The sequence below is a fragment of the Nicotiana sylvestris genome, chromosome 6 (genome assembly GCF_000393655.2).
Source record: "Nicotiana sylvestris chromosome 6, ASM39365v2, whole genome shotgun sequence".
NCBI lineage: Eukaryota > Viridiplantae > Streptophyta > Magnoliopsida > Solanales > Solanaceae > Nicotiana > Nicotiana sylvestris.
In genome coordinates this window covers 89,502,425-89,529,030 of record NC_091062.1, presented here as the reverse complement: position 1 = coordinate 89,529,030, position 26,606 = coordinate 89,502,425, and the positions used below count along the sequence as shown (strand labels likewise).

Sequence of the window (26,606 nt, the reverse complement as noted above, 5' to 3'; positions counted from 1 at the left end):
TCGAGAGATTAAGGAAGTATGACTTGAAGCTGAACCCAGCCAAATGCGCTTTCGGAGTTCCGTCGGGCAAACTTTTGGGCTTCATCGTAAGCAGGAGAGGTATCGAGCTAGATCCAACTAAGATAAAATCCATCAGAGATCTGCCTCCCCCGAGAACAAAGAAAGACGTGATGAGTCTGTTGGGCAGGTTGAACTACATCAGTCGGTTTATTGCCCAGCTGACAAGCACGTGTGAGCCCATATTCAAGCTGTTAAGGAAAGATGCGGCGATTAAATGGACAACTGAGTGTCAAGAAGCCTTTGATAAAGTCAAAGAATACCTTTCGAATCCCCCAGTCTTGGTCCCTCCAGAACCAGGGAGGCCACTTTTCTTGTATCTGACAGTCTTGGAGAACTCTTTCGGTTGCGTCCTCGGGCAACACGACATAACCGGAAAGAAAGAGCAAGCAATCTACTACTTGAGCAAGAAATTCACCGGCTACGAGGCCAAATACACACTGTTGGAAAGGACATGTTGCGCTCTCACGTGGGTTGCTCAAAAGCTGAGACATTATCTCCAAGCCCACACTACGTTCCTCAAAAGCTTAAAGTATATATTTCAGAAACCGATGCCTACTGGAAGACTGGCCAAGTGGCAAATCTTGCTTACTGAATTCGACATAGTCTATGTCACTCGCACGGCAATGAAAGCCCAGGCGCTAGCAGATCATTAGGCCGAAAATCCGGTCGATGAGGAATACCAGCCATTGAGTACCTACTTTCCAGATGAAGAGGTAAATACTGTAGAAGTGGTCTCAGAGGACGCTCATGTTTGGAAGATGTTCTTTGATGGGGCCGTGAATGCCAAAGGTGTAGGGATTGGGGCAATTTTGATCTCGCCTTCTGGTCAGCATTATCCCTCCACAGCTAGACTTCGTTTCTTTTGCACGAATAATACGGCTGAGTATGAAGCCTGCATCATGGGCATGCATATGGCAATCGTTCAGGATGTCGAAGACTTACTGATTATGGGAGATTCTGACTTGATTATCCGGCAAGCCCAAGGCGAATGGGAAACTCGGGATGTCAAACTTATCCCTTACCGACAACATGTGGAGGACCTCGGCAAGCGCTTTACATCAATAGAGTTCAGGTATATCCCGAGGTGTCACAATGAATTGGCAGACGCACTCGCTACTCTGGCTTCAATGCTACCCTACCTGGGCAACGCCCATGTCGATCCTTTGGAAATCCAAATCAGGGAAAGACACGGTTACTGCAATGTAATCGAGGCAGGATCAAATACGCAGCCTTGGTACCATGACATCAAGAGGTTCTTGAAAACGCAAGAATACCCCGAGCATGCTACTGGAGATCAAAAGAGGACCGTTAGGCGACATGCAAGTGGTTTCTTTCTGAGCGGTGAATTGTTGTACAAGAGAACCCCGGACCTCAACCTATTAATATGTGTCGACGCCGAGGAGGCGAGGAAGATCATGCACGAAGTACACGCAGGTGTGTGTGGACCTCACATGAACGGGTATGTCTTAGCGAAGAAAATCCTTCGAGCAGGTTATTACTGGATAACCATGGAAAAGGATTGCTTTAGCTTCGTTCGGAAGTGTCATCAGTGTCAGGTGCACGGTGATCTGATTCATGCTCCTCCCACAGAACTGCATCCCATGTCTGCGCCTTGGCCATTTGTCTCCTGGGGCATGGACGTCATTGGACTAATCGAACCAAAGGCTTCGAATGGACACAGGTTTATACTGGTTGCCATAGACTACTTCACAAAATGGGTAGAGGCTGTCACTCTCAAGTCGGTCACTAAAAAAGCTGTAGTGGATTTTGTACACTCAAATCTTATCTGTCGTTTCGGTATTCCTGCGACTATCATTACAGATAACGCAGCAAACTTGAACAGTCACTTGATGGGAGATGTATGCGAGCAATTCAAAATAACGCATAGGAATTCTACTCCTTATCGGCCAAAGGCCAATGGCGCTGTAGAAGCGGCAAACAAAAACATCAAGAAGATTTTGAGGAAAACGATCCAGAATTCCCGACAGTGGCATGAGCAGTTACCATTTGCATTATTGGGGTATCGCACTACGGTACGCACGTCAGTAGGAGAAACTCCTTATCTTTTGGTTTATGGGACCGAGGCTGTGATACCAGCGGAAGTAGAAATCCCTTCGCTTCGAACCATTGTTGAAGCAGAAATCGAGGACAGCGAATGGGTTAAGACTCGATTGGAGCAGTTGACTTTGATTGATGAGAAACGAATGGCCACGGTTTGTCACGTACAGTTGTACCAACGAAGAATGGCCCGTGCTTACAACAAGAAAGTCAGACCTAGGAACTTCGAAGTAGGTCAACTGGTACTGAGGTGCATTCTGCCCCATCACCAGGAAGCAAAAGGGAAATTTGCTCCAAACTGGAAGGGCCCATACATCATCAGGAAGATATTGCCAAGAGGAGCATTGTACCTAGGTGACATTGAAGGAAATGATCCCGAAACAGCAGTGAATGCGGACGCAGTAAAAAGATACTATGTCTGAGTGACGCCCCAGCGATCCCGACACATTTGAAATGCTGAAAGTTTTATTCCCACTATCAACTCTCTCTACAAGCCTTTGAGCCTGTTACAAAAAAAAAATCAAAACAAAACAAAAACAAACAAAACAAAACATTGATTGAGGCCTGAACTACGTTTGACTTGATTCCGAAAGGATACGTAGGCAGCCTCTCCCTGAGGTTCAGTCACACCAACAATAAAATCCCATTCACCCTGAAATTGAAACCGGGGCACGTCGAGCAGTTTAGAAGTTAGTATCATCTACCTCTCTTTACCAAGCACAAGCCTTCAAATCAATTACCAAAGAGAGTGGGAAACCAATAAGCGTCACAAATGGAGACCGGCACACTCTGAATTGAGAGAGATAAAATGAGAGAGTCTCGTCGGTGAAAACCTTCGGGCACCGCGAGGCGACGGGAGTAGAGAGACCAAAATGAGAGAGTTTGTTTAGCAAAAACTCACAAAGAGTGCTATCAAGCGATGACAGGAAGAGAAATGAGAGAGGTCAGCCAGCGAAAACCCGCAAAGGGCGCTGTTGGCCGAAAGAATGACTCCACCCAAGGAGGTTTTGGCAAAGTTCCGCCAGGTTTGGAATCACAGATCCGTTCTGGTTCAGGGAAACGCAAGCTCATGGAAAGTCAGACGTCCAGTCCAAAGAGCATGTCATGTCATTTAAAGCCAGCATTATCTTCCTCAGATAAGTTTTTCTCGTCCCGAAAGGGGCACTCCTTTTCTGAAATTCGTTTTATCTTTTCTTTGTTTTTCATCGAATCTCTTTCATGTTTAAGCCCAAGTTCTGGATGTACCGGAAAGGATAGTTGGCAGGTTCGTTTTCACGGAGTTCCGTTTCATGAAGGAAAACACCCCGTTTCGTTGGTACGTCTGTCCAAACTTGATGAATCACGATGTTTGATGGCGTTCGAAGTAAAAAGGAAAAAGAGAAATTTCCCCCAGCAAGTCCGCCTTCGGACGAATCCCCACAGAGTCTCCCCTTGTACAATCCCCCACAGAGTCTCCCCGATAAATATATAAAAAAAAAATCCCCGTTGGAATTTCCCCAGCACATCCCCAGCGAGTCTCTTTGTAAAAATTCCCCAACAAGCTTACCCCAACAAATCCTAGAAAGACCGTTTCGAAACAAATCTCCAGCATGCCCCATTGTACAAAAATCCACACAAAGAATCCACTTTGTAAATATTCCCCCACAGGGTTTCCTTTTGTACAAATCCCCACAGAATACCTCCAATAAAATCCCCGTTGAGAACCTCCAAGCAAAACGGGACAAAATGAGAGAAAAGAAAAAGAGCCTTACGAGGCAAATCATCACGAAATCTGGAAATACAAGCCTGAGCAGTCTAAAGGGTTTCGACATATGAATCAAATCAATGGCGGGACTTCGCAACAGAAATGAAGACGCAACAAAGCAACCGGGAACGATCAAGGTCACCGAACCGACCGTCATTTCCGAACTAACAATTGTTCTTTGTCTGAAAAGTTGAAACAAGGATAATCCAAGACAATCGTGCAAGAAGCAGGTGTCGCCCGAAGAAGAAGGTACATGGGTACAAGAAAATTTTGGCAATAAGGAATTCACTCGAAAGGTAAGTTCCACGAAACTCCCTTTTATCTTTTACTAAAACAAGGAAATTCAAAAAAAGAGGTCAGTTGTTGTTCTCGAATTTTGTCCCCAGCCATCAGCATTAGGGTTTTAAACCCTAAACTGAGCTTTTTCATGCAATCAGCATTAGGGTTTTAAACCCTAAACTGAATTTTCCTTTAGTCAGCATTAGGGTTTTAAACCCTAAACTGAACTTTTTCCTTTCAGCTAGCATTAGGGTTTTAAACCCTAAACTGAGCTTTTCCATGCAATCAGCATTAGGGTTTTAAACCCTAAACTGAATTTTTCCTTTAGTCAGCATTAGGGTTTTAAACCCTAAACTGAACTTTTTTCCTTTCAGCCAGCATTAGGGTTTTAAACCCTAAACTGAGCTTTTCCATGCAATCAGCATTAGGGTTTTAAACCCTAAACTGAATTTTTCCTTTAGTCAGCATTAGTGTTTTAAACCCTAAACTGAACTTTTTTCCATTCAGCCAGCATTAGGGTTTTAAACCCTAAACTGAGCTTTTCCATGCAATCAGCATTAGGGTTTTAAACCCTAAACTGAATTTTTCCTTTAGTCAGCATTAGGGTTTTAACCCTAAACTGAACTTTTTTCCATTCAGCCAGCATTAGGGTTTTAAACCCTAAACTGAGCTTTTCCATGCAATCAGCATTAGGGTTTTAAACCCTAAACTGAATTTTTCCTTTAGTCAGCATTAGGGTTTTAAACCCTAAACTGAACTTTCTTCCTTTCAGCCAGCATTAGGGTTTTAAACCCTAAACTGAGTTTTTCCATGCAATCAGCATTAGGGTTTTAAACCCTAAACTGAAATTTTTCCTTTAGTCAGCATTAGGGTTTTAAACCCTAAACTGAACTTTTTTCCTTTCAGCCAGCATTAGGGTTTTAAACCCTAAACTGAGTTTTTCCATGCAATCAGCATTAGGGTTTTAAACCCTAAACTGAATTTTTCCATTCAGCCGGCATTAGGGTTTTAAACCCTAAACTGAACTTTCTTCCTTTCAGCCAGCATTAGGGTTTTAAACCCTAAACTGAGTTTTTCCATGCAATCAGCATTAGGGTTTTAAACCCTAAACTGAATTTTTCCTTTAGTCAGCATTAGGGTTTTAAACCCTAAACTGAACTTTTTTCCTTTCAGCCAGCATTAGGGTTTTAAACCCTAAACTGAGTTTTTTCATGCAATCAGCATTAGGGTTTTAAACCCTAAACTGAATTTTTCCATTCAGCCGACATTAGGGTTTTTAACCCTAAACTGAACTTTTTTCCATTCAGCCAGCATTAGGGTTTTAAACCCTAAACTGAGCTTTTCCATGCAACCAGTATTAGGGTTTTAAACCCTAAACTGAATTTTTCCTTTAGTCAGCATTAGGGTTTTTAAAACCCTAATCTGAACTTTTCCCCAGTTGGTCAGTATTAGAGTTTCAACTCTAAAAACTGAACTTCTCCCCAGCTATTCGGTATTAGGGCTCCAACCCTGAACTGAGCATTTTATCTTCCTTCCTCAATTTTATGAACTTCCTGGCGAATAATTAATGAAATTTTCCTAGTGAAACTGGGGCAGAAAATTTCGTTCGTTTGTTTGTTTTCTCCCGCAGGTCTAATCTCGAGCCACACGAATCGAAATGACCCACGAGATGAGTCTCAACTCAGAATCCAAAAAGAAAAGGACAAAAAGAAGATGTCCCGAGATACCGGAGAAAATGGAAGGCGGATCATTCCAAGATTTGATTAAGGTCCAGAACTCTGCCAGTCACGTCTCGCTGAGTATCCCAGAGGTTAAACAAGCACCTACAACTCGCAAGCATCAAGATTCGGATCGAAGTCTCCAAGCAAAATCAGCTAAGACCCATGATCAAGTCGCAAAAGAATCATAGATAGGGATCTTGTAACTAGCAGTTGACATGCATATAAGTATTTAGTTCAGTTTCAATTTTTCTTTGGTTGTAATAAGGCGGTCAGTAAAGCAGGTGACAACAACAACAGCAGTAACATCAAGCATTGCAATCCCATGGTAGTCCCAGCTACCGAAGCTTCCCGAACTACATTGACCTGATTCCTGTTTAGCCCAGGATATGTAGGAAATCTTCGGAGCAAAAATTCGGTCAAATCTTTCAAAAAATGCTTCACACGGAGTAGTCCATAGGCAAAAATCGCTCATATCTGCTCACTTTATATTTGCACGAAAACTCTTCGTGTTTCCGAACAAAGAGGGGCAGCTGTGAGAACGTGATTTTTGTTTTACGAGATAATCGCTCCAAAAGAAATAAAATAATAACAAACGGCCCTGCTGTGCAATTTTTGGATTTTACATGGCACTTTGTTAATTATTTATGCTTTTTGCCCATTTTTATTTTTTATCAAAACAAAATACAAAAAATATAGATGTCATGCGTAATTTGAACCGTAATCCGGTTTGTTAAATAGAAAATCATAAAAATACGCATTTTTTGTCCTAATTTGTTTGCCTTGTTTAATTTTACCTACTTTTAACATTTTTTTTATGTATGCGTGTAATAAATACATTAAGTGTTGATTAATGTTGTTTAGTTTTTAGTTTAATTAGGTTGTATGTTTAAAAAAATTTTAGAAATAAAAAAGAGGGCTTTGAAACTTGTTTCTAGTTAAGTTTGGGCCAATTCCCATTGCAAAATCTGAGGCCCAAACCCCACAACCCAACCCAAAACCTGTGCTTGCCCCCGGTCCAGACCAGCCTACTTCAAAAACGTCCAAACGACGCCGTTTTAACCTTGCCTGATCTGGGCCGTTGATCTCAGATTGATCAACGGCCAAGATCACTTCCTCATAACCCATGATGAACCCGACCCATTTCCACCCGGACCAACCCAAACCCCCTTTAGATGAAACGACACCGTTTCTCCTAAGCCTTCAGATCCAAGCCATTGATTTCGATTGATCCGACGGCTGAGATCAACCCACCCATTCCATATATAAGCCCCCTACCATACCCTGCCCCCCTATCCAAGACCCCGCCTTCGTCCTCATCCCATTCCCCTCCAAACCCTAAGCCGCCCCTGTATTCTTCACCATGAAAGCCGGCGGCATGAACGCCGGTAGCCTTCACCTTAACACCATATGACCATCTCACCCCCCTGAACATGGACATGTTGACCGTTTAGTTCGAATCATCCTCCAGGTCCTCGAATCTTCATTTGAAGATTCGAGCAAAAACTCGATCTACACCGATCTGCCCTAGATTCATACCAGACAATCCCCGGACCCCCTCGTGACCAAACCATGCTTGGTTTGGTCCGAATCTAACCATGGAAGCCCAAGTTCCAAATCTACCTTCCACAAAACCTAAAAACCCCAAGCCTGGTCCGTGCCTGTTAAGCCAAGAGGTTAGGGTCTAATGGACCTTAATCGAAGTGTTTCTCATCTGAGAAACCCTTCGATTAAAGTCCGTTCAACTTTAAAAAGGGTCGGTTCAAACACAAGCTGATTTTCTGTTCCTTCTTTCAAAGTTTTAAGGTAAGTTTTGTTTTCTCTTTATTTTTTTTAGTCCATGTGTTGTTTAAAAGGCTGTTCATGTTTTGTGAAATTTGTGTTTTTGAATTTTACCAACTGTGTCCTTTCCACCTTGCCTGAACCTCGGTGTTTGATTGAGTCCTTCTTCTACTTGTTCTGATAATGTGTATGTATGTATGTGTTGTGCAATTAGCTGAATTTCAAATTTGAACTGATTAACTGATTCCTCGAGTACAATTCTGCTTAGTCAGTACAATTCAAATCATGTGCTTGATACTGTTAAATGTCTGATTTTGGCTACGATTGTACATGTTATGATTAATATAGTCGAGTCGACATGTGTCGTCAATTAGTTTTAACTGTCTAAACAATAACCAATCGATTTGCTTCTGGACACATTTGCTTGAATCAATTAGGAACTGAGTTTGTTTACTTATAGTTGTTATTTTGAATCAAAAATGTAAAAGGATTGTTTTGTTTAGTTACAGTTCTGAATTGGAGGGCATGTGCAACTTGTGCACAACATGTGCACTTATGCACCACATGTGCATTGTGCACAACCTGTGTCCTGCATAAAGGTTTTTATTAAGTCTAAAGTAATTTGACAGCACATGCTGTCAGATTACATTCTGCTACCCATATTCTGCTTTATGTTTCAGAAATAATAAACATTACTAAAAAGGTAAGCCTGCCAAGGGAATATCATGGGGGTTTGTTTTTATTTATTAAGTAGAAACTGAAAAGAAAGACAGCACATGGGAGGGTGTAATGATTGTCCAAAGAGGCTGTTAAGGGTTTGATTTTAGGCATATAAAAGGGGGACAGAAAAGATTAGGGAGGACATCAGATAGACCCAAGAGGAGGAGAGCAAAAATACATACACATACACACATAAGTCAGGCATACAGACTTTAAGATAGACATAGATACACACACACAGACAGAAAAAGAGAGAATACACATAGAAAAATTTAGTTTTGGAGATTGAGGGTTGCAGTTCTGAAAAGCAGAAAACTGGAAAGAACTCTGTTTGATAACACAGACAGACAAAACTAGAAATTGCATTCTTCTTGCTGTCTTGATTTCAATGGTCTTGACCTGTTTGTCCAATACATGATTTCTTCTAAATCCAACTGAGTCTGCTGGTTGTTTGTTGGTTCACTCTGGGATTTGGTCTAGCTGGGATTTTGGTTCTACTCCAATTATTTTATTTTGTTGCTGCTGCTGCTATTCTTCTATCTGCTGCCGCTGACTCTTCTGCTTCACTTCTTCTTTGCATTTCAGCATTCAGGTACACATTTCGAGTCCCATTTTTGGTGTTAACTGTAATAGTTCGAAAGCATGAAATGAAAGGAGTTTGAAGAAATTTAGATGTCTGTTCTGTAATGCTCATGGTATATTGACTTCTTTTGTATAAATTGATTAGTGCGTAATTCAGTAGCGAAAGATTAGTTAGTTAATACTTAATCAAGTTTTAGCCTCTTGCATCTTAGTTTATAGTTGTTTGTTAGTACAAGATGTAATGGTACAATACGTAGAATGTATGGATAATTGGCATAGAATTTTCGACTGGATTCCCGTTTAACTATAATGACATGCATAGGATAGAATATTTCCACCTTACACAATAATGTTCTGTGTTATTTTAGTTCTTTTATCAGGACCGCTAGGCAATATATAGGAGCACGTTCGAATCCCCATTAGTAATAATGCCTAGCGTTTAATTCCCTTAATCTAGCCTAAATAAGTCTAGTTAAGTTCGATTCGAGAAATGTTTGGATACAAGTATAGCATTCGGTCAATCTCGCACGTTTCACAAGGTACGACGCCTCTTCACTTTGTAAACAATTAAACAGAAATTAATAAGAATCCATTTTAGGCCAAAGCATATAATTAAATTAGCATGTATCTTTTTTTTTCTTCTCGTTTTAAAGATAAATGCATTAGAAATGTAGCCACTGTAGGATATCCTTTCTAAAATAGAGACGAGCCTCGCCAAATAAAAAATACGAAATTGCGGGGCCCTCAACAACTAAACATAATAAATATTTAGAATTCAGGACAGGCCGTTTAGTAAACTTCATGGCCTTTCCCAAAAGTAACAATACACTAGTTGCTTTAGGAGCACCTTTAATAATTTAACCTTCTTAAACACGGGTGCACATTGATGTGACCCAAATCCAAGTCTCAACGGAGTCAAAATGTGTCGACGACCACGGGTGCATTGATTGTGACGTGGTTCGAGATGCATTTTCACGACGTTGCAATTCTATAAAAATAAATGATAATAATAAAAGCGGTTTAAACTTAATAAAAGCACGTAAGTCATAACATGTATTTAAGTCAGATATTTAGCCATTATAACAATTTAAGCGACCGTGCTAGAACCACGGGATTCGAGGGTGCCTAACACCTTCCCTCGGGTCAACAGAATTCCTTACTTAGAATTTCTGGTTCGCAGACTTCATTTGGAAAAGTCGAATATTTTCCTCGATTTGGGATTCAAGATAAACCGGTGACTTGGGACACCAAAAGCCAAACCTTTCCCAAGTGGCGACTCTGAATTAAATAAATAATTCCATTTCGAATATTGTCACTTAAATTGGAAAAACTCCCCTCGCGCATTTAACCCTTCGAGGCCGGGCGTGCAAAAAGGAGGTGTGACACTAATCAGTTTGACTACTGATTTTAAAACCTGTTGAATCTGGGCAGTCACAAGTAAGCAAAGCATAGTTTCACAGTTTATCAGACCCTGATTACCTATAGGCTTGTCTAGGCATGGATCAACAGTAACATGTCATCTAGACATTAATAAAGACCATAATTCTGAATCAGAAATTGGCAGACAGATTTTTATTTATTGGACTCATATGTTGTCTAGGTGCTGAAGAATGATCATAGGCGTTACAGAACTGGTTTTGCATTTTTATTACGAGCATGATGTCTAAGTGTTGAGATTGTGTTTATGCTTATTCCTTATAGGCTAGGTGACAAAACTGATTTTTATGCGTTTTAAACTATGGGCATGGTTTTTAAGAAAGTGCAGTAAAAATCCTAGAAACATGATCTCTAATGCACATATGAAAGTTTGTGAACATGATTATTAAGGCACAATTGATAAATGACCTAAGAACCAGATTTTTAATGCAATTTGAGAATGCAGAATATTTTTCAGAATGGAAATTTAGAACAAATAGAATAATGATCCTATAAACATGTTTTCTAATGCACATAACAATCTTGTAAGCGTGGATTCTACTTCATGTAGATAATCATAACAGTCCTATGAGCATGATTTCTAATGCATGTAGACAATCATGACGGTCCTATGAGCATAGTTTCTACCCGATTCCCACAAAAGATATATAAAAGTCCCTCCTGTTTTACTAATATCCCCAATATTTGTTTGTACAAGAGTTATTATTACAGACCAACACTAATAATGAATTATAGAAGTGGAATTTCTACAACTATAGGGAGCCTGAATATAGGCTCGAAAGATAAACCTGGCAGACCAGGCCTTCAAACAGTCCAAAAATGCCATAACCTAATAGTTCATCCAATAGTATCCTAGTGTGTTAAAGTTCCCAAGGGCCTCAGGGACCCCAGGCAATGCTCACACCAGGAAACCTTCAAAGTAACCCCTTGCGAGCAAGTTTTGGAAAGCCAACTCCAGTGTGTCAAAGTTCAGAGGATCCTCAGGGACTCCTAAGCAATTCTTACACTAGAGGGGCAAGACCCTAGGTGTTCTAAGAATAGGAGTTTTAAACAAGAGTAGTTTTTAAAGAAAATAGTTTTGGATTCTCAGGAAGTAAGGAGCAAACAAGGTAATTCAATCATTCTAACTCAAACAAAGGTCCTAGTAGTCAAATAATAGACAGAAACAAGGTAACTTAGAGTTTCAAATTGGTTAATTAATTGTCACTAGGTGAGGTGAGCATTCAGTCACATACAGAGGGGTAGTAGAGCTGGGGAGTCATATTGGTCAGAGGTGAACATAAGATAGAAGGGATATGCTAGTGAAGAAGAAACAAGCATGAGTCTAGAAACACATAAGTCTAACTAAAGCAAGAATAAACAGATTGAGAGCAGGACACACATGGGTTCAATCAGACAGAAGTAAACATGATATTGTAGTCAACATAGAAGTAAACATGTTATTGCAGTAGACACATAGGTTCCATTAAGACAGAAGTAGGCATGCTAATTATAAGGAATCATATAGGTTAAGTTGAATAGTAGGATGCATGCAATCTAATTGAATGTCAGTACATATACTGATTAAGAACAAGAAGCATGAAGCACATAGGTTTAGTTAAAGATAGACAAGTTGATATAGAAGATCCTATTGATTTAGTAACATAAAAGAGACATGCTGGGAATAGGAAGTACACAAATAAAATCATACAGAGGCTTGCATGATAGTAAAGTGAGAGCATACCAGTTAGAGAAGCAGAAGCAGAAAGTAAAGTAGCAGGATTCAATAGTCTAGTCCTGGCGCTCAACCGACTAGACAAATAATGAACACAAGTAGAAGAGAGAGATGAGAGCAGAATTTGTGTGAGTGTGTTTTGTAAAATGTTGTTCGTGTCCTTGATAGGTAAAACAAGAGTGCATATATAGCACTTAGGGAGTAGAGCAAATAAGGTAAAGAGAATCAGAAGTCAGTCAATCGGGGGCAATCAAATAATTATAGAATCAATTCATGTGAGGGAGTCCGGAATAGACCCCCTTTAATTAGGGGTAATCACTTAACAGTCACAGCAAAAAGGTTAATTAGGGTAAGGAATCCAAATCATACCAAATAGGGAATCAGTAAGAATCCTTAAACCATACGGACAATTTATTAAGGTAAGAGAAGTAATCAAATAATAAATCAAGCTTGACAGGGACAGAAAATTAGGGGGTTATACCCATAAATAACTCTGATTAGGTTTCAAATAAGGCAAGAAGTGGGTTTAACAGCTAATTAGGGTTAGAACCTATAAATCAAGCAATCAATCATACGAATAAGGCAATCATAGATAATTAGAGACCAATCGAGGGTCAATCAACCCATAAATAGACAAGAGACACCAATTAGGAACCTCTGGATTAAGAAAATCAATCAGAAATCATCAAATTACTTCAGCAAACAATGAAACCCTAGATAATTAAGTTAATCAGTCAATTATTCAAACAATAACGGACAAAATATTGAGGTCAAATAATGAATAGTCAAGCAATCAAGCCTGGAACATAGTCATTACAGAAAGATTAAACAAAAACATGAGAAATTTCAGAAAACCCTTCAAAAAAATAGACGAAGCAGAAACCCTAATTTTGAAAAGTACTTAGAGTTGATTAACAATAGGAAATCAAAAAATTCTTAAGGAAAAGCGGTCATGGGAACTTGAAAATACTTCAGATACACAGAGATTCGATCAACAAATAACAAGGAAACCCAAAACCCTAAAGTAACACAGTGCTAAAAATCGATCAACAACGCAGAAACAAGAGATCTTTAAAGAAAAGTCATTGATGAACTCTGAATAATCATTCCAGATCTACAAAGATCTAGATGGATTCATGTTCAAAGATCATGACTTTGAGGAAAAAGGGAGGGGTAAAGAGAATATGGCTTTGAACCAGAGATTTGAACTATAGAACATCGAGAGAGTAGCACTCACAGACCATAGGCGGACCCTCGAAGAGTCTCGAACAAGATCTAGCTAGATCTCTTCGAGATCTTTCCATGAGATAACAAAATCGAGCAACCAGGGGAAGTAGGAGACCAGTAGAAGCCTCAAATAACCATAGAAATCCATGGAACGGGTAGGAATCGAAGATATTAAGGCTGGCTTTGGGTGGCAACGGCTAGGGTTGGAGTTTGGTCTCAGAGAGAACTAGAGAAGAGAGGGTTTTAGGGCGGCCGGTGGTGACAAATGACTAGGGTTTAGGGGTCGTTTGGGACTAAAAAGGAAAGGGGAAATGATGTCCGTTGATCTCTGTGATCAACGGCCAAGATCAAAGGGGTTTGGGGCCGGGTTGAATTTTATTGGTTTGGGCTGGAGTGGATTTGGGCTGGTTTTAATTGAATTGGGACCGAATTTAGGCATTTTAATTAGGCTAGGTCCAAAAATAAAAGGGCCATTTGTTAAATACCCATTTAATTGATAAAAATAATTTTAAAATGAATAATTAACAGATTATAAAAATGATTTTCATGCCTAGAAATATTTTAAAATAATTACCTAGTATTTAAAAAATATAAAAGGCTATTTTCTGGTAAAAGTAATGTAATAATGCATGCAAGGGCTATCATTGCAAAGTAATTGCAATTTTAACTCCAAAAATGCAAATGTGGCTATTTGTATAATAATTAAAACTTAGTGCAAATATAAATGATAAAATTAAGCCATAAAATTATTATAAAACTATTTGTGATGCAATTAGTAATTATTTATATAAATAAAAATACTGGGATAAATTAATTAAAACCCTTAAAAATGCAGAAATTATGGAAAATATTAATTGATGATAATGTGTAGTTTTGGAGGTATATATGCATTTGAAAAAATATATTTGGAAAAAGTTGGGTATCAACAATGTCCTTCCCATTGGCCAATGTGCGGGGCAATCAACATGCAAGACAATGTGGGCGTTATCAATGACAACAAACTGTTGCAAGGCTAAGGTGTGATGGACTACACTATGTTGCAAGGCTAAGGTGTGGCAGACCACACTAAAGCATGAGTGGGCTGTATGCAAGCAAAGTCGAAGGTCTTGAAGGAACAAAGCGGGCTGGACGGAAACTTGACAAAGCAACTGCGAGAAAGACCGAGGCGCTAAGACAAGGCGTCTTAGTGCCAAGGCATTGGCATTGGCAACACGGTGTTACGTTGGATTAGGTGAGCGGGTTGGAACCTAAGGAATTTGTGGGCAAATGACTTAGCAAGGGAAATGGCATCATGGTTTGGTGACTTGATGCTAATATCAGCTATGGCATTGGAAAAGGACAGACTTGATCAAGTAAGGGCAACTTGACATGAACAAGCGGCTGTGGCAGCGGGCGTGTGTGCGGCTAAGTCATGGGCAATAAGTTGTGGCTATGGCATTGAGGCGGAGTAGTGTCAAAGGGCAAAGCTGGGCGCAATCCCAGCCTTGTGCGTGCAGAAGCTGGCCAAAAACACGCACATACAGTGCACATGGAACAGTTACAAAGTGTGCTGGGCACATGCTGTGCAGTTGGGCAGTTACAACTGCTTTGTCCAAAGAATGGATGATAATGGAGCTAAGTGTATGCACGTTTTTAAGCATGTTAGATCATGACATGCATGTTTTTTTTTATCATGGGTGATCATGGCCTATCAGTTGGGGGTGTCAACTGAAATAGGAAAACTGAAAAGGGCTGACTACACTATAAATATGTGTGTTAGCATCCCCTAAAAAGGTCTAAGTACCTAGGGAGAAAAATAGGCAAGATGTAGACATTGGATTGTCTATGTCAAGGCTTGAGCATGGCAAATCATGTGCCATTTCCTTGCCAAAATCAGTGGGCAGCACGAAATATCTTAGGTAGGGGCGTTTATAAGACAGATTGTGTAAGAGTCGACAATTTGTGAGTTGGTGTCTACCAAGGGTGGCAGAACCTTGCAAAACTTGAGATTTTTCTTTGTAATTCATTTATTATAAAAGGTTGGGAAAGAGTTCCCGTAATTCTGCGTTTGCCTTACTTATGTTATGCTGCCTTGGAATTATTCTAAATACTAAACCTCGAAAGCGAAATAAATCGGTTGAAGGCTGAGCCAAGTAGGGACTTGACTGCCGCACAGCGGGCAAGTTTTTTGTTCGAGACGGCAAGATAAGTGTGTCAGTGTGCTTGTTCGTGGAATGGACTGTCCGTGCTTAGAAAATTCAGAAAAGGCAAGGAAGGCAGTGATGCCGAATTTCAAGTTGAGGGGTGCCAAAATCAGTGGTGGGTTCTTTCAAATCAAGTCAGTTGTGTGCTGGATTTGCTGTGGGAATGAAGGACGGGAACAACAAATGAGAAAAAACGTTGCACTTAAGGGCAAAGACAACGTAATTCTCAAAAGGGTGCTAAACTTGTGATGTCTTTGCAAATGGCGAGCATGTGTTGGGATTATTCGACAAGGGAATCAAATTCAACTGGTTGGAGTGGTTTGTTAGACCCTTGACAAAGCGATCAGCAAATGGCGCGAGTGTGGCAAGGATTTTGCATGATGGCCTTGCCATTGGCCTATGTTCGGGGCAATCAACATGCAAGACAATGTGGGCATTGTCAATGGCATCAAACTATTGCAAGGCTAAGGTGTGACGGACTACACTATTGTTACAAGGCTAAGGTGTGACGGAATACACTAAATCATGAGTGGGTTGTGTGAAAGCAGAGGTCAAGGTCTTGAAGGAACAAGGCGGGCTGGACGGAAGCTTGACAAAGAAATGCGGGAAAGACCTAGGCGCTAAGACAAGGCGGCTTTGTGCCAAGGCAGTGGCATTGGCAACACGGTGTTGCCTTGGCTTAGGTGAGCGGGCTGGCACCTAAAGAATTTGTGGGCAAACGACTTAGCAAGGGAAATGACATCATGGCTTGGTGACTTGATGATAGTATCAGCTATGGCATTGGAAAAGGGCATGCTTGATCAAGTAAGGGCGACTTGACATGAACAAGTGGCTGTGAAAGCGGGCGTGTGTTCGGCTAAGTCATGGGCGACAAGTTGTGGCTATGGCATTGAGGTGGAGCAGTGTCAAAGGGTAAGGCTGGGCACAATGCCAGCCTTGGGCGTGCAGCAGCTGGCCAAAAACACGCACATGCAGTGCACATGGAGCAGTTACAAAGTGTGTTGGGCACATGCGGTGCAGTTGAGCGATTACAACTGCCTTGTCCAAAGAGTGGTTGATAATGGGGCTAAGTGTATGCATGTTTTTAAGCATGTTAGATCATGACATGCACGTTTTTTATCATGGGTGATTATGGCTTATCAGTTGGGGGGTGTCAACTGAAATAGGAGAACTGAAAAGGGCTGACTACACTGTAAATATGTGTGTTAGTAGTCCCTAAAAAGGTCTAAGTACCTAGGGAGGGAAAATAGGCAAGTTGTAGGCATAAGGTTGTCTATGTCAAAACTTGAGCATGGCAAATTATGTGCCATTGCTTTGCCAAAATCAGTGGGCATCGCGAAATGTCTTAGGTAGGGGCTTTTATAAGGCAAATTGTACAAGAGTCTGCAATTTTGTGAGTTTGCTTCTGCCAAAGGTGGCAGCGCCTTGCCAAATTCGAGATTTTTCTTTGTATTCATTTATTATTAAAGATTGGGAAAGAGTTCCCGTAATTCTGCGTGTGCCTTACTTATTTTATGTTGCCTTGAAATTATTCTAAGTGCTAAACCTTGAAAGCAAAAGAAATCGGGTGAAGACTGAGCCAAGTAGAGACTTGACTGCCGCACAACGAGCAGATTTTCGGCGGACAGAAAATGTGCCTGTGACACTTACCACCCCCAATCCCCTACGCCCCCGTCTTCAATGACCTCTTACGTCTACTAGCTCCTAGCTTATATACAAAACTAAATGAGCTGAAGATAATTAATTACTAATCAACTAACTAACTTCAGTTAACCTCCTAAATTGACTAATCCTCTTAATTCAGTTACAACTTGCTGAAGATAATTAATTACTAATCAACTAACTAACTTCATTTAACCTCCTAAATTGACTAATCCTCTTAATTCAGTTACAACTTACTACGCAATAACAAGTTAACAATTACGAGTATTTAATCTATGATGAATTATTCCTAAATTTGCTGATTGACTAGTGATTAGTATAAAACAAAAAAAAGAAAAAGAGAAAACACAGAAAAAACAACTACGAGTATTTCAACATGGATAACTTATAATAGTTTACCGAAACTGCTAAAAAATAAAGGACATTGATATATTGACAAAATAATATCTGATTCTATTAGGTAAATCATCCCAAAGAACTCAGTTATGAAATATGTAGGGTAAATTCATAAGTGGTCATATAACTATATATTTCTTTTTATAAAAAACTAAGTTTCCTATGCAATATTTTTTATTCAATATTTTTGTATTTCCCCCCCTCATAATCTCATACAAAATACTCCAAGAAAGAAATATTCACTTTGTCCAGTAGTATTGCTTGGAAAGCAGAATTGTCACAAGCGGTTAATATATTGAGGGGTAAAATACTCCGTAACAAACACGACTTCATATCCAAGTCTCGAACCCGAGAATCACCTATTACGTAAATCTTTGACTTTTAAAATTTGTAATTGCTTGTAGTTATATTTATACACTCCTTGTTTCAGCAATAAGTCTCCAACTTGATTTATTTCTTAGTAATATATTATTGAAAGAAATTTCCAAAAAGTGAATTGTTTAATATATTTTAGGCTAGATGTTGACGTTTTGGTTTAAGAAAATAGAATTCAGTTTTGGGGCGTAATATGTTTGTAAAATTTGAACACTATCTCGGGCACAGTAGAATATAAAGCTGAATATATAGGCTGCAATACTTAGAACTAATAAATAGATTAATCCAATCTAATCGAAAGTTTGATACACTAACTTTTGTAAATCAAATATGTATCACTATTTTCCGGTTGGAGAGAAAAAAATGGAAGAAGAAATCTGAGTAAGTAACAATTTTGACTTATATACAGTAACACAATAAAATTTTGTATACCATGAGTAAATTTCAACTACGTATAGTTGTTATGTCTTCTATTTCAGGTTATTCATCTCATTTATTATAAGCATTTATCTATAATTTTTTAGGAGGCCCGAACCGATACCTTCAAAAAAAACATTTTGCATTATATTGTGTATACTCAGAAACAAGGGCAGATTTAATATGTCATATGTGGGTTCACATGAATTCATTAATTTTGTCCAAACCTTGTATATGTATTAAGAAATTAACAAAATATCTATAAATATTTAATTATAAACTCAGTTATTACTATTAGATCTTAACTAAAGACTGCAAGCTGTAAGAATCCACAAACTTTAAATTTTGGATCCGCCTCCACGGTAAAAAAGAAAAACAATTACTTCCTATCCACATAATGTAACAATATAACCCGGCTCCAATCCCAGCCAAGATAAACAAAAATAATATGGCCAAAAACTAGAAATAGGCAACATTCTTGCAATATTAGTGGATAACGTGCATGCATGAGGATGAAAATAGCCGTAAAAAGAGCCAAATCGATGACTTGAGTGGGAGGGAAACCGTCAAGCAAGGATCAGCCTTTGAGGATTACGGATTACCTCTCAAGATTAGCCTATATAAAGGATAATTTGCTCAAACAAGAAAAACCATTGTGTTAGCTGTTTATTTGGAGGGCTGTCTAAATAATAATAATAAGATCAGAGACAGTCTCCTCCATACTATTCATGCAAATTGCTACTTTGCTTTTCAATATATCCAACATCATATTTGTATATGATTATAAAATTCACTGCTTTGCTTTTCCATCCCCATTTTCCATCTCCTAGTATTTGATTTCTTCTTCTTAATTAACTTTTCGTAATCACTTTCTGATTTTCATATATAAATCAGAGAGATGGCCGATCCAAACACAATTAGGACTATTGTAGGAATTATTGGTTCGTTCCTATATAACCTTCTTATACTTAGTTTCCTCCAACTATGTTTTAAAAGAAATATTATAGTAATTCCTTAATTTAACTCTTCTTATTATGTATTAAATCATGCAGGTAATGTCATATCTTTCTTCCTCTTCCTCTCCCCTGCGTAAGTCTCTCTACCTTAATTAATTTGCTTCATCATTGCATATACGTAACCTTAATTATATTCCCTCTTAATGATCTTGTTAAGAAAATGACTTTTGCATCATACTAAATTCAAAAAGGTTACTCATGAGGTGAGTTTAGTACGCCAGAGAGATAATATAAGGAGACAAAATTTCATTCTTTCAACCAATATTGGCACATTCTAATACCATTATATTCTCCTCGTTCTCTAGACATGCATAGAATTGGACCTCTGGAGAGTCAGCAATATAACACAAATCCAATATCAACCTATAACACAGATACATTTGGCTATGAATTTATGCTAAAAATGAACTTTGAATATAACTTAACGGCAAAAGCTATATCTCATTAGGTTAGGATTACCCAAGACAATATACAGCAACAATTTGAAACATTCTAACAAGTCGCATACATACAACTCCGATCCTACATTGCTGTTTTTTTGCAGGCCAACATTTTTGAAAATTGTGAAATCAAAATCGGTGATGGAATTCAAGCCAGATCCATATGTTGCAACGGTGCTAAATTGTGCAGTGTGGGTATTTTATGGTATGCCCTTCGTTCATCCTGACAGCCTTCTTGTTATCACCATCAACGGCTTTGGTCTCGCTCTAGAGTTGTTCTATGTCGCCATTTTCTTCGTCTACTCCGATTGGGCAAAGCGTGTATGTACTCTTTCTTTCCTTTTAGTTTAGGTAGTAGTAGTAGCAGCAGCAGCAAATTAACGAGGAGTATCTAGGACGAGTTCAACTAAATCTATTGCTCTATATATGAACCTACTTGACTCTAGACCTTGGATAGGATATAATATTCCATTGGCTTCAATTAACACGCTTTCTGTTATTGATAATTAACAGCGCAAGATCATTATTGCTTTGGTAATTGAAGTAATCTTCATGGCAATCCTTATCTTCGTCACACTGACATTCCTCCATGGCACTAAGTCAAGATCCATGCTTATTGGAATAGTCGCTATAGTTTTCAATGTACTTATGTACACCTCACCATTGACAGTCATGGTAAGTTCACTTTCATCAATTTTCCATTGAATATGTAACCAGAGACTAACACCATATATATGGTTGTTGTCAATTTTGTCTTTGAGCAGAAGAAAGTTATCACTACCAAGAGTGTCAAATACATGCCATTTTTCTTGTCAATTGCAAACTTCGCTAATGGCATTGTTTGGTCATGCTATGCACTCCTCAAATTTGATCCCTATATCTTGGTAATTATACTCATCAACTATGTATTGCCACTTAATGTTCATCATACATATTTAATTATGGACTACTAATTAAAGTCACTAACATGTCTTTTTCTTCTTAATTATAAAATAGATACCCAATGGTCTGGGAACAGTATCTGGATTGGTGCAGCTCATCCTTTATGCAGCTTTTTACCGCACTACCAATTGGGACGAAGATGAAAAAGAGGTTGAACTCAGCGCTTCCAAAACCAACAAGTCATCAGATGTCTGATAAATATGGCTACTACTTAAACCAGATGGCTGCAGAGACACCCCACACACACACTCTTCATTTTCTAAGGTCATATGGTGCTTATAAAGAAAACAAAAAAATCGGAAAAGTTATATAGAACTTATTTACCCCGCGTTTTCACTTCATTTCATTGTATATACAGGAAATGATATAAATAAACACATATTGTGCTTATTTACCAAAATATATGTTATGAGATATTTGATTATCATTATACCTTCGCTTTTAACTTTCCAACAGTGCTTTATTTGTGCAAGTAGCGGCACATTTCCTCATTTTTTTTTTTACCTATTATGTTATGTAAATGTCAATCTTACATAGAAGAAGGTGGTAGCCCACTCGATCGCCAAAGTCACCAATGTCAAATATGGGGGAAGATTTATATTTTAAAGAAGTAAAACCAAACAACTACAAGTGAAATGAAGAATATGAAAAGAAAGGTATAAGCTTTACACCATCTAAGGGAAATGCAACCCAATTTGCCAGCCAATACCACAATCACCAGGAGCTTCTGGACATTATGAAATATTTGGTAATTGAGATAGATTTAACCTCTTCTCTATATGTATATCTGCGCGGATTCTGAGCATTCAAGGTCCACGATGCTTCCGGAAACAGAAACAACCCTGTTGTTGATCGACGGGGATCATTCCCCCGCCTTTAGATGTGTCAATAGCCTCTAACATGGATACTACCTCGTCCATCTCAGGCCGCTTATCAGGATTAGCATCCCAGCATCGTTTCATCACATTAGCCAGGGAACTGGGGCAACACCTTGGTATTTCTGGCCTCAGGTTCTGTGTGACAGAGCACAAACTATAATAAGCAAAGGACACTCTAAACAAAAAGAAACATTAAACCTCTTCCTTCTCTTGTGCCGATAATTACAAGCTTAGGTACAAGAGGAAATCATATATGTTCTTCTCTTTCTGTTCTCTATCTTCTTTCATGTACTTGTGCTAAACTAAGAGAGTTTACCTGGCGAACCACGGCTGAAGTCACTTCTGAGAAACTGAGATCAGGATATGGCATGTCACAGCAGTATATCTCCCACAAACATATTCCATAACTGTACACGTCGCATTTTCTGTTGTATGGGTTGCCATTGAGAACCTGTAGTTTAAAGCATACATATCAACAGACAAAAATTTTACATCACATGTTCATTATTTGATTTTGGGGGCTATACTCTAATCTTTACCATTCCTCTACCAGGAGAGGTAAACGAAGACTAGACAAAAACAGAATGAGAAATCAAAATTTGTCACAGAGGATTAACACTAGAGAGATTTCATTCTGCAGTGAATTAATGAATCAACAGCTTAAGTGCATTGAAGTTATACTGAGATAACAGGAGAGATAAGTCCATAGGTGTTAGAAGTGATTAGAGTAACATTTAAACGAACAGAGAACAAACAGGCAGAGATAAGGCTATCTTGGAAAGGGAAATCCTAGTCCAGTTCAAATGTAGTACCTCAGGAGCCATATAGCCAAGGGTTCCTGTCTCCCCTGTCATGTCATTAGGATTAGAGGCCTCAACTCGTGCAACCCCAAAGTCAGCAATTTTTACAGTACGTGACTTGTCCAATAGCATATTCTCTGTCTTGACATCTCTATGCACAATCTTCTGAGAGTGAAGGTAACTTAACCTACAAAGTTCAGTTAATGGACCTGGTTTCAGATAAATGACAAATCCTTGATAGAGACACGGTGTTAGAAATGTGAAAACGAAACAAGGTGCACTTACCCTCTGGCCAAATCAAGTGCCATCTGCACTACAACTTTGAACGCTAGCTTCTTTCTTCTGTTTTTGATAAGGTAAGATTTTAAGGCGCCTCCAGGAAGATATTCCACAACAACACAACATATATTACTAGGCATGCCAATATGACCACTTTCTGTTTGTAAATTTAGCCCAGATGCGCCCATGGTTGCTCCGATGAACTGTATAACACGAGAGAGATGTATTCATATGTAAGATAAACAGTTTATAACAAAATAATTTCACATCTAAGCCAACAATCAGTGGATATGTTGTCTCTCATTGAAATGTGCTCTTTCAAATGATTGGCAGCTGACATTAGACTAGTACCAGGACAAATAAAGCTTCTACGTTCCTCTGGCCTTTGGCCATCAGGGACGGATCTAGTATGTAACATATAGGTTCATTCGAACATAGTAGATTCGGCTCAGAAATCCACTAAATGAGTACAAAGAGTAGATTTCGAACCCAGAGTAAATTAAATGGGCACTGGGCAGTGATAGAAGTCCGAACTCTGTTAGCCATGCATGACATTGCATGGCTAGCCATGCATGGGCAGTGATAGAAGTCCTAACTCTGTTAGCCATGCATGACATTGCTACTAAAAAGTATGCATCCAATCATCATAACATAGTGAATATGCAGTAGCCATTAAATAAAATGAACACGAGCTTCAAATTGGAGTTGGTTTTTCTACTAATAAAGACATGCGAAAACTTGACAACTCTTTTACAGTCCCTTAAGGAGCACAGTTTTACCTTTACTGTAAAGGTTTCTGGTCCATTAATGAATTAATTATTAAGTTAAACCTGGATTACTATATGATTTATCTAGTTTGGAAATAATGTTTTAAGAATTAAGAGCTCTGCACTCCCACGGCTATGTGACAGCTCAAGTGCATCAAATCTCATTGTTCATAACTTGATAAGAAATCAAACTTAGGATTTAAAAAGAAATGACAGTGTAAACAATATCCAGTAATTCAAGTCATTTCCTCATTTTCTTTTTTCCCCCTTTTGATGGTAGCAGATATAGTTTAATTTATTTATCAATTTAAAAAATCCCCCCCACCCCCACCCCCGGCACCCACACAACTGGTCATGTAAAAGCTAGATAAGGTGGTGTATACATCTGAAACAAGGTATAGGAGCTCCACAGTTGTTTCTCATGCCGCTGGTCATTTAAGTGAAGACTTCAATACGAGACAGTGCACATAATTCAGCATACCGTCAAGACATTAATCTATGAAGTTCAGCGAACAAGCAGTAATATAACAAGGTCTAGATCATTCGTGCATATTAGGAGTTGAAGAGCTTCAACGTCACCTTAGTTACATTAGGATGGTCAAGCTTATGCCACACTGAAACTTCTTGAGTAAAAGCTGCCCTTAGTGATGCTATTTCAGCTTCTGTCCTGTGGCCCTCTTCCCCCCAGTCTAGCAGTTTAACTGCCACCAAGTAATTGTAATTCACATGTTAACTAGAAAGTTATTTTCTATTTTTCCTTTCAAAATAAATGGTCCCAAACTTTGTAAATTTAACCATGCAAAATAAAGAAAAGAAAAAAGAGAAAAAGGTTGGACATTGTTAAGGCCCTGTAGCAGTGACAATGACAACCAAACTATCACCAAAAGGCTAGTAGATAAAAAAAAATAGCATTAATAACGAGAGAAGAGGAAAATGAGATCCAGAATTGTAGATGTCATGCATTAATTTCAGATTACTTTAATACTTCAATAACAGATTGGATCACATGAAAGTTCAGAAATACAACAGCAAATGCAAGACCACCCAAAGTTAATGCCGTCATCTGCAACTTGCAAAAAACTTTCAATCCAACCCCGTGCCGCTATTCACGGATTCCATAAGAAAAAGCTCAAACTGACGAACCAGTATTCTGCAAAATCCAACCCCCCCCCCCCCCCCATCACACCCCGAACACCAATTAGGAAAAAGAAAAAGAAATGTTTAATAACAACAAGAACAACCCCTGAAAAGAGTAAAAAGAAAAGGAAATATATAATTATTATGCCATAAAGTAAATTAATTTTTTTGCACGACCCACTTTTACCTCTCTGTTCTGTTAATTATACAAAAACTAGTTTTTGGAACGGTGTGATCCATCTAAATTAGCTAATCAATTAGAGATTACGAGAAAAAAATGAAAAGGAAAAAGAATGTCAACATTTTCTGTATGCTGGACGGAACCCCCCCAAACCCTCAAACCCAAAACCCAGAAATAAAAATTAAATAAAGGGACGGACAGGAATCATGGAAATGAAAAGTTGCAGATACTCAGTGCTTAAATAAAGATAATAAACAGGTTAATTAAGTTTTAGCACTACCTCATTTTATTGATGCTAAATTAACTGACTATAATAAGGGTAAGCTGGTAAAGTGAAAGAGCTTAAATTATCACTAATACTGATGGATATTTCTTATATTAATATGAAAATTTGAACTTAACCTCAAAAATAAAGTGAAGGAACCTAGAAAATAGTACGTAAATGAAACTGACCGGCGACATCAAGGCCATCATAAACGCCACGGTGGACGGTACCAAAGGTGCCACGAGCAAGGACACTTTTGATGATTAGCTTAGAAGTGTCAATTTCCCAGTCGTATCTTTGCCTAGGCGGCACATATAGAGATAGGTTGGTAGGGGTGGTGGTTGTGGGGTGGTTGCTGGCCGCCACTACTGCAGTAGTAGTAATAGTAGAAGTGGTGGTGTAGTTAATGCAAGAATCATCGAGTGGTTTCTTGATGTTGTTCTTCTCCATAGTCCTTACCCTGTTAAGATGCCTCTCCAGTTGCTCATCCAAACTCTTCAAATCAATCTGATCTGCTCTTACAAACCCTTCACTCCCCTTCTCCATTCTTGCTTTCAATTTCCAAGTTTATTAATAATTTGTGGTGTATGGTCTAAGGGGAGAAATTAAATTAAAGGGGGTGTAAAATTTGGGTGTTGTATGTATGGATTATGGAAGGAGAGGGGAAGAAGAGAGTATTATGAGCATAGCAACGCCATGTGGGCACATGGATTTGCCTCAACACAATGTCTTCTCTTTGACCCACCACTCTCCTCTCTCTTTTCTTTTCTCCAATTTATTTATTCTTGAAAAAATTCCAACTCACATAAATACTGCCACAAGTTACCTGTTATTATAACATAGCTTTACTTGATAGTGTGAAAATTGAACTTAAACTCATAATTCTGATTATGTTAATGGACATAAAATGTTGTATATCTTCTAAATTCAAGTTTTGTATAAGTCTATTGTACTTCATCCCTTCTCCGTTTCAATTTAGATCACTTAGTTTGATTCGGCACAAAATTTAAGGAAAAAAAAAGACTTTTGAAACTTGTGGTCTTAAAAGTTTAAGGGGTAAAAACTTTGTGGGGCTATGATATTTGTGTGATTATAAAAGCTGCTCGTTAAGAATAAAATAGGTAAAATAAATAGTTTAAAATTAAATTATTTCTAAATTTAGAAATGTATTATTTATTTTGAAACGGTGGGAGTATTTCTTTAAAAATTGGATATATAGTTTGATTTGAAAATAATACGATATTAACAATGACCAGTAAAATATGAATCCACGTCGAATTATGATTCTTGGTGACTGAATAGTACTATTGGAATTCTTATTTATATTTATTAATTTACATCCTTTTATTTTTAACAGAATCACAAGCTTTTCATGTTTTAGATTAAATAATTGACAAATATGATTAATTCAAATCATGCACTTAAATTACAAAGTCAGGGTTGACCTTTCTTTTCCTTTTTAATTTCCACTATAAGAAGAGATTTCTTTACATTTGACTGACCTTTCTTTAAATTAAACTTTGCTAACCAGTGTTAAGTCGCCAAGC

At 38.5% G+C, this 26,606-nt stretch overlaps 2 protein-coding genes across 2 annotated transcripts; one reads left to right on the top strand and one right to left on the bottom strand.

Moving 5' to 3' along the window:
* The first annotated feature begins 19,003 nt into the window (after nucleotides 1-19,003).
* LOC104236082 (bidirectional sugar transporter SWEET5-like) lies at nucleotides 19,004-21,182 on the top strand. Its single transcript, XM_009789946.2, has 6 exons — nucleotides 19,004-19,295; nucleotides 19,407-19,443; nucleotides 19,915-20,131; nucleotides 20,324-20,485; nucleotides 20,575-20,694; nucleotides 20,807-21,182. Exons 1-6 carry the CDS (start codon nucleotides 19,253-19,255, stop codon nucleotides 20,945-20,947), a joined length of 720 nt encoding a protein of 239 aa, XP_009788248.1. The 5' UTR covers nucleotides 19,004-19,252; the 3' UTR covers nucleotides 20,948-21,182.
* Nucleotides 21,183-21,336: 154 nt separating this feature from the next.
* On the bottom strand, nucleotides 21,337-25,862 carry LOC104236083 (serine/threonine-protein kinase 52-like). The gene is made up of 6 exons (XM_070150350.1): nucleotides 25,248-25,862; nucleotides 24,056-24,177; nucleotides 22,716-22,912; nucleotides 22,443-22,617; nucleotides 21,947-22,081; nucleotides 21,337-21,765 (listed from the first exon to the last, which is right to left on the bottom strand). Exons 1-6 carry the CDS (start codon nucleotides 25,603-25,605, stop codon nucleotides 21,559-21,561), a joined length of 1,194 nt encoding a protein of 397 aa, XP_070006451.1. The 5' UTR covers nucleotides 25,606-25,862; the 3' UTR covers nucleotides 21,337-21,558.
* Between the last annotated feature and the right edge of the window lie 744 nt (nucleotides 25,863-26,606).

What these genes read in the sequence shown, in the direction of transcription:
- LOC104236082 (XM_009789946.2), top strand. Translation starts at nt 19,253, where the DNA reads ATGGCCGATCCAAACACAATTAGGACTATTGTAGGAATTATTG. An exon ending in GACTATTGTAGGAATTATTG is followed by an intron (nt 19,296 to 19,406) that starts GTTCGTTCCTAT and finishes TAAATCATGCAG; the next exon opens with GTAATGTCATATCTTTCTTC. An exon ending in AATTTGATCCCTATATCTTG is followed by an intron (nt 20,695 to 20,806) that starts GTAATTATACTC and finishes ATTATAAAATAG; the next exon opens with ATACCCAATGGTCTGGGAAC.
- LOC104236083 (XM_070150350.1), bottom strand. Translation starts at nt 25,605, where the DNA reads ATGGAGAAGGGGAGTGAAGGGTTTGTAAGAGCAGATCAGATTGATTTG. An exon ending in ACCATCCTAATGTAACTAAG is followed by an intron (nt 22,913 to 24,055) that starts GTGACGTTGAAG and finishes CGTGTTATACAG; the next exon opens with TTCATCGGAGCAACCATGGG. An exon ending in CTTCAGCCGTGGTTCGCCAG is followed by an intron (nt 21,766 to 21,946) that starts GTAAACTCTCTT and finishes TCTGTCACACAG; the next exon opens with AACCTGAGGCCAGAAATACC.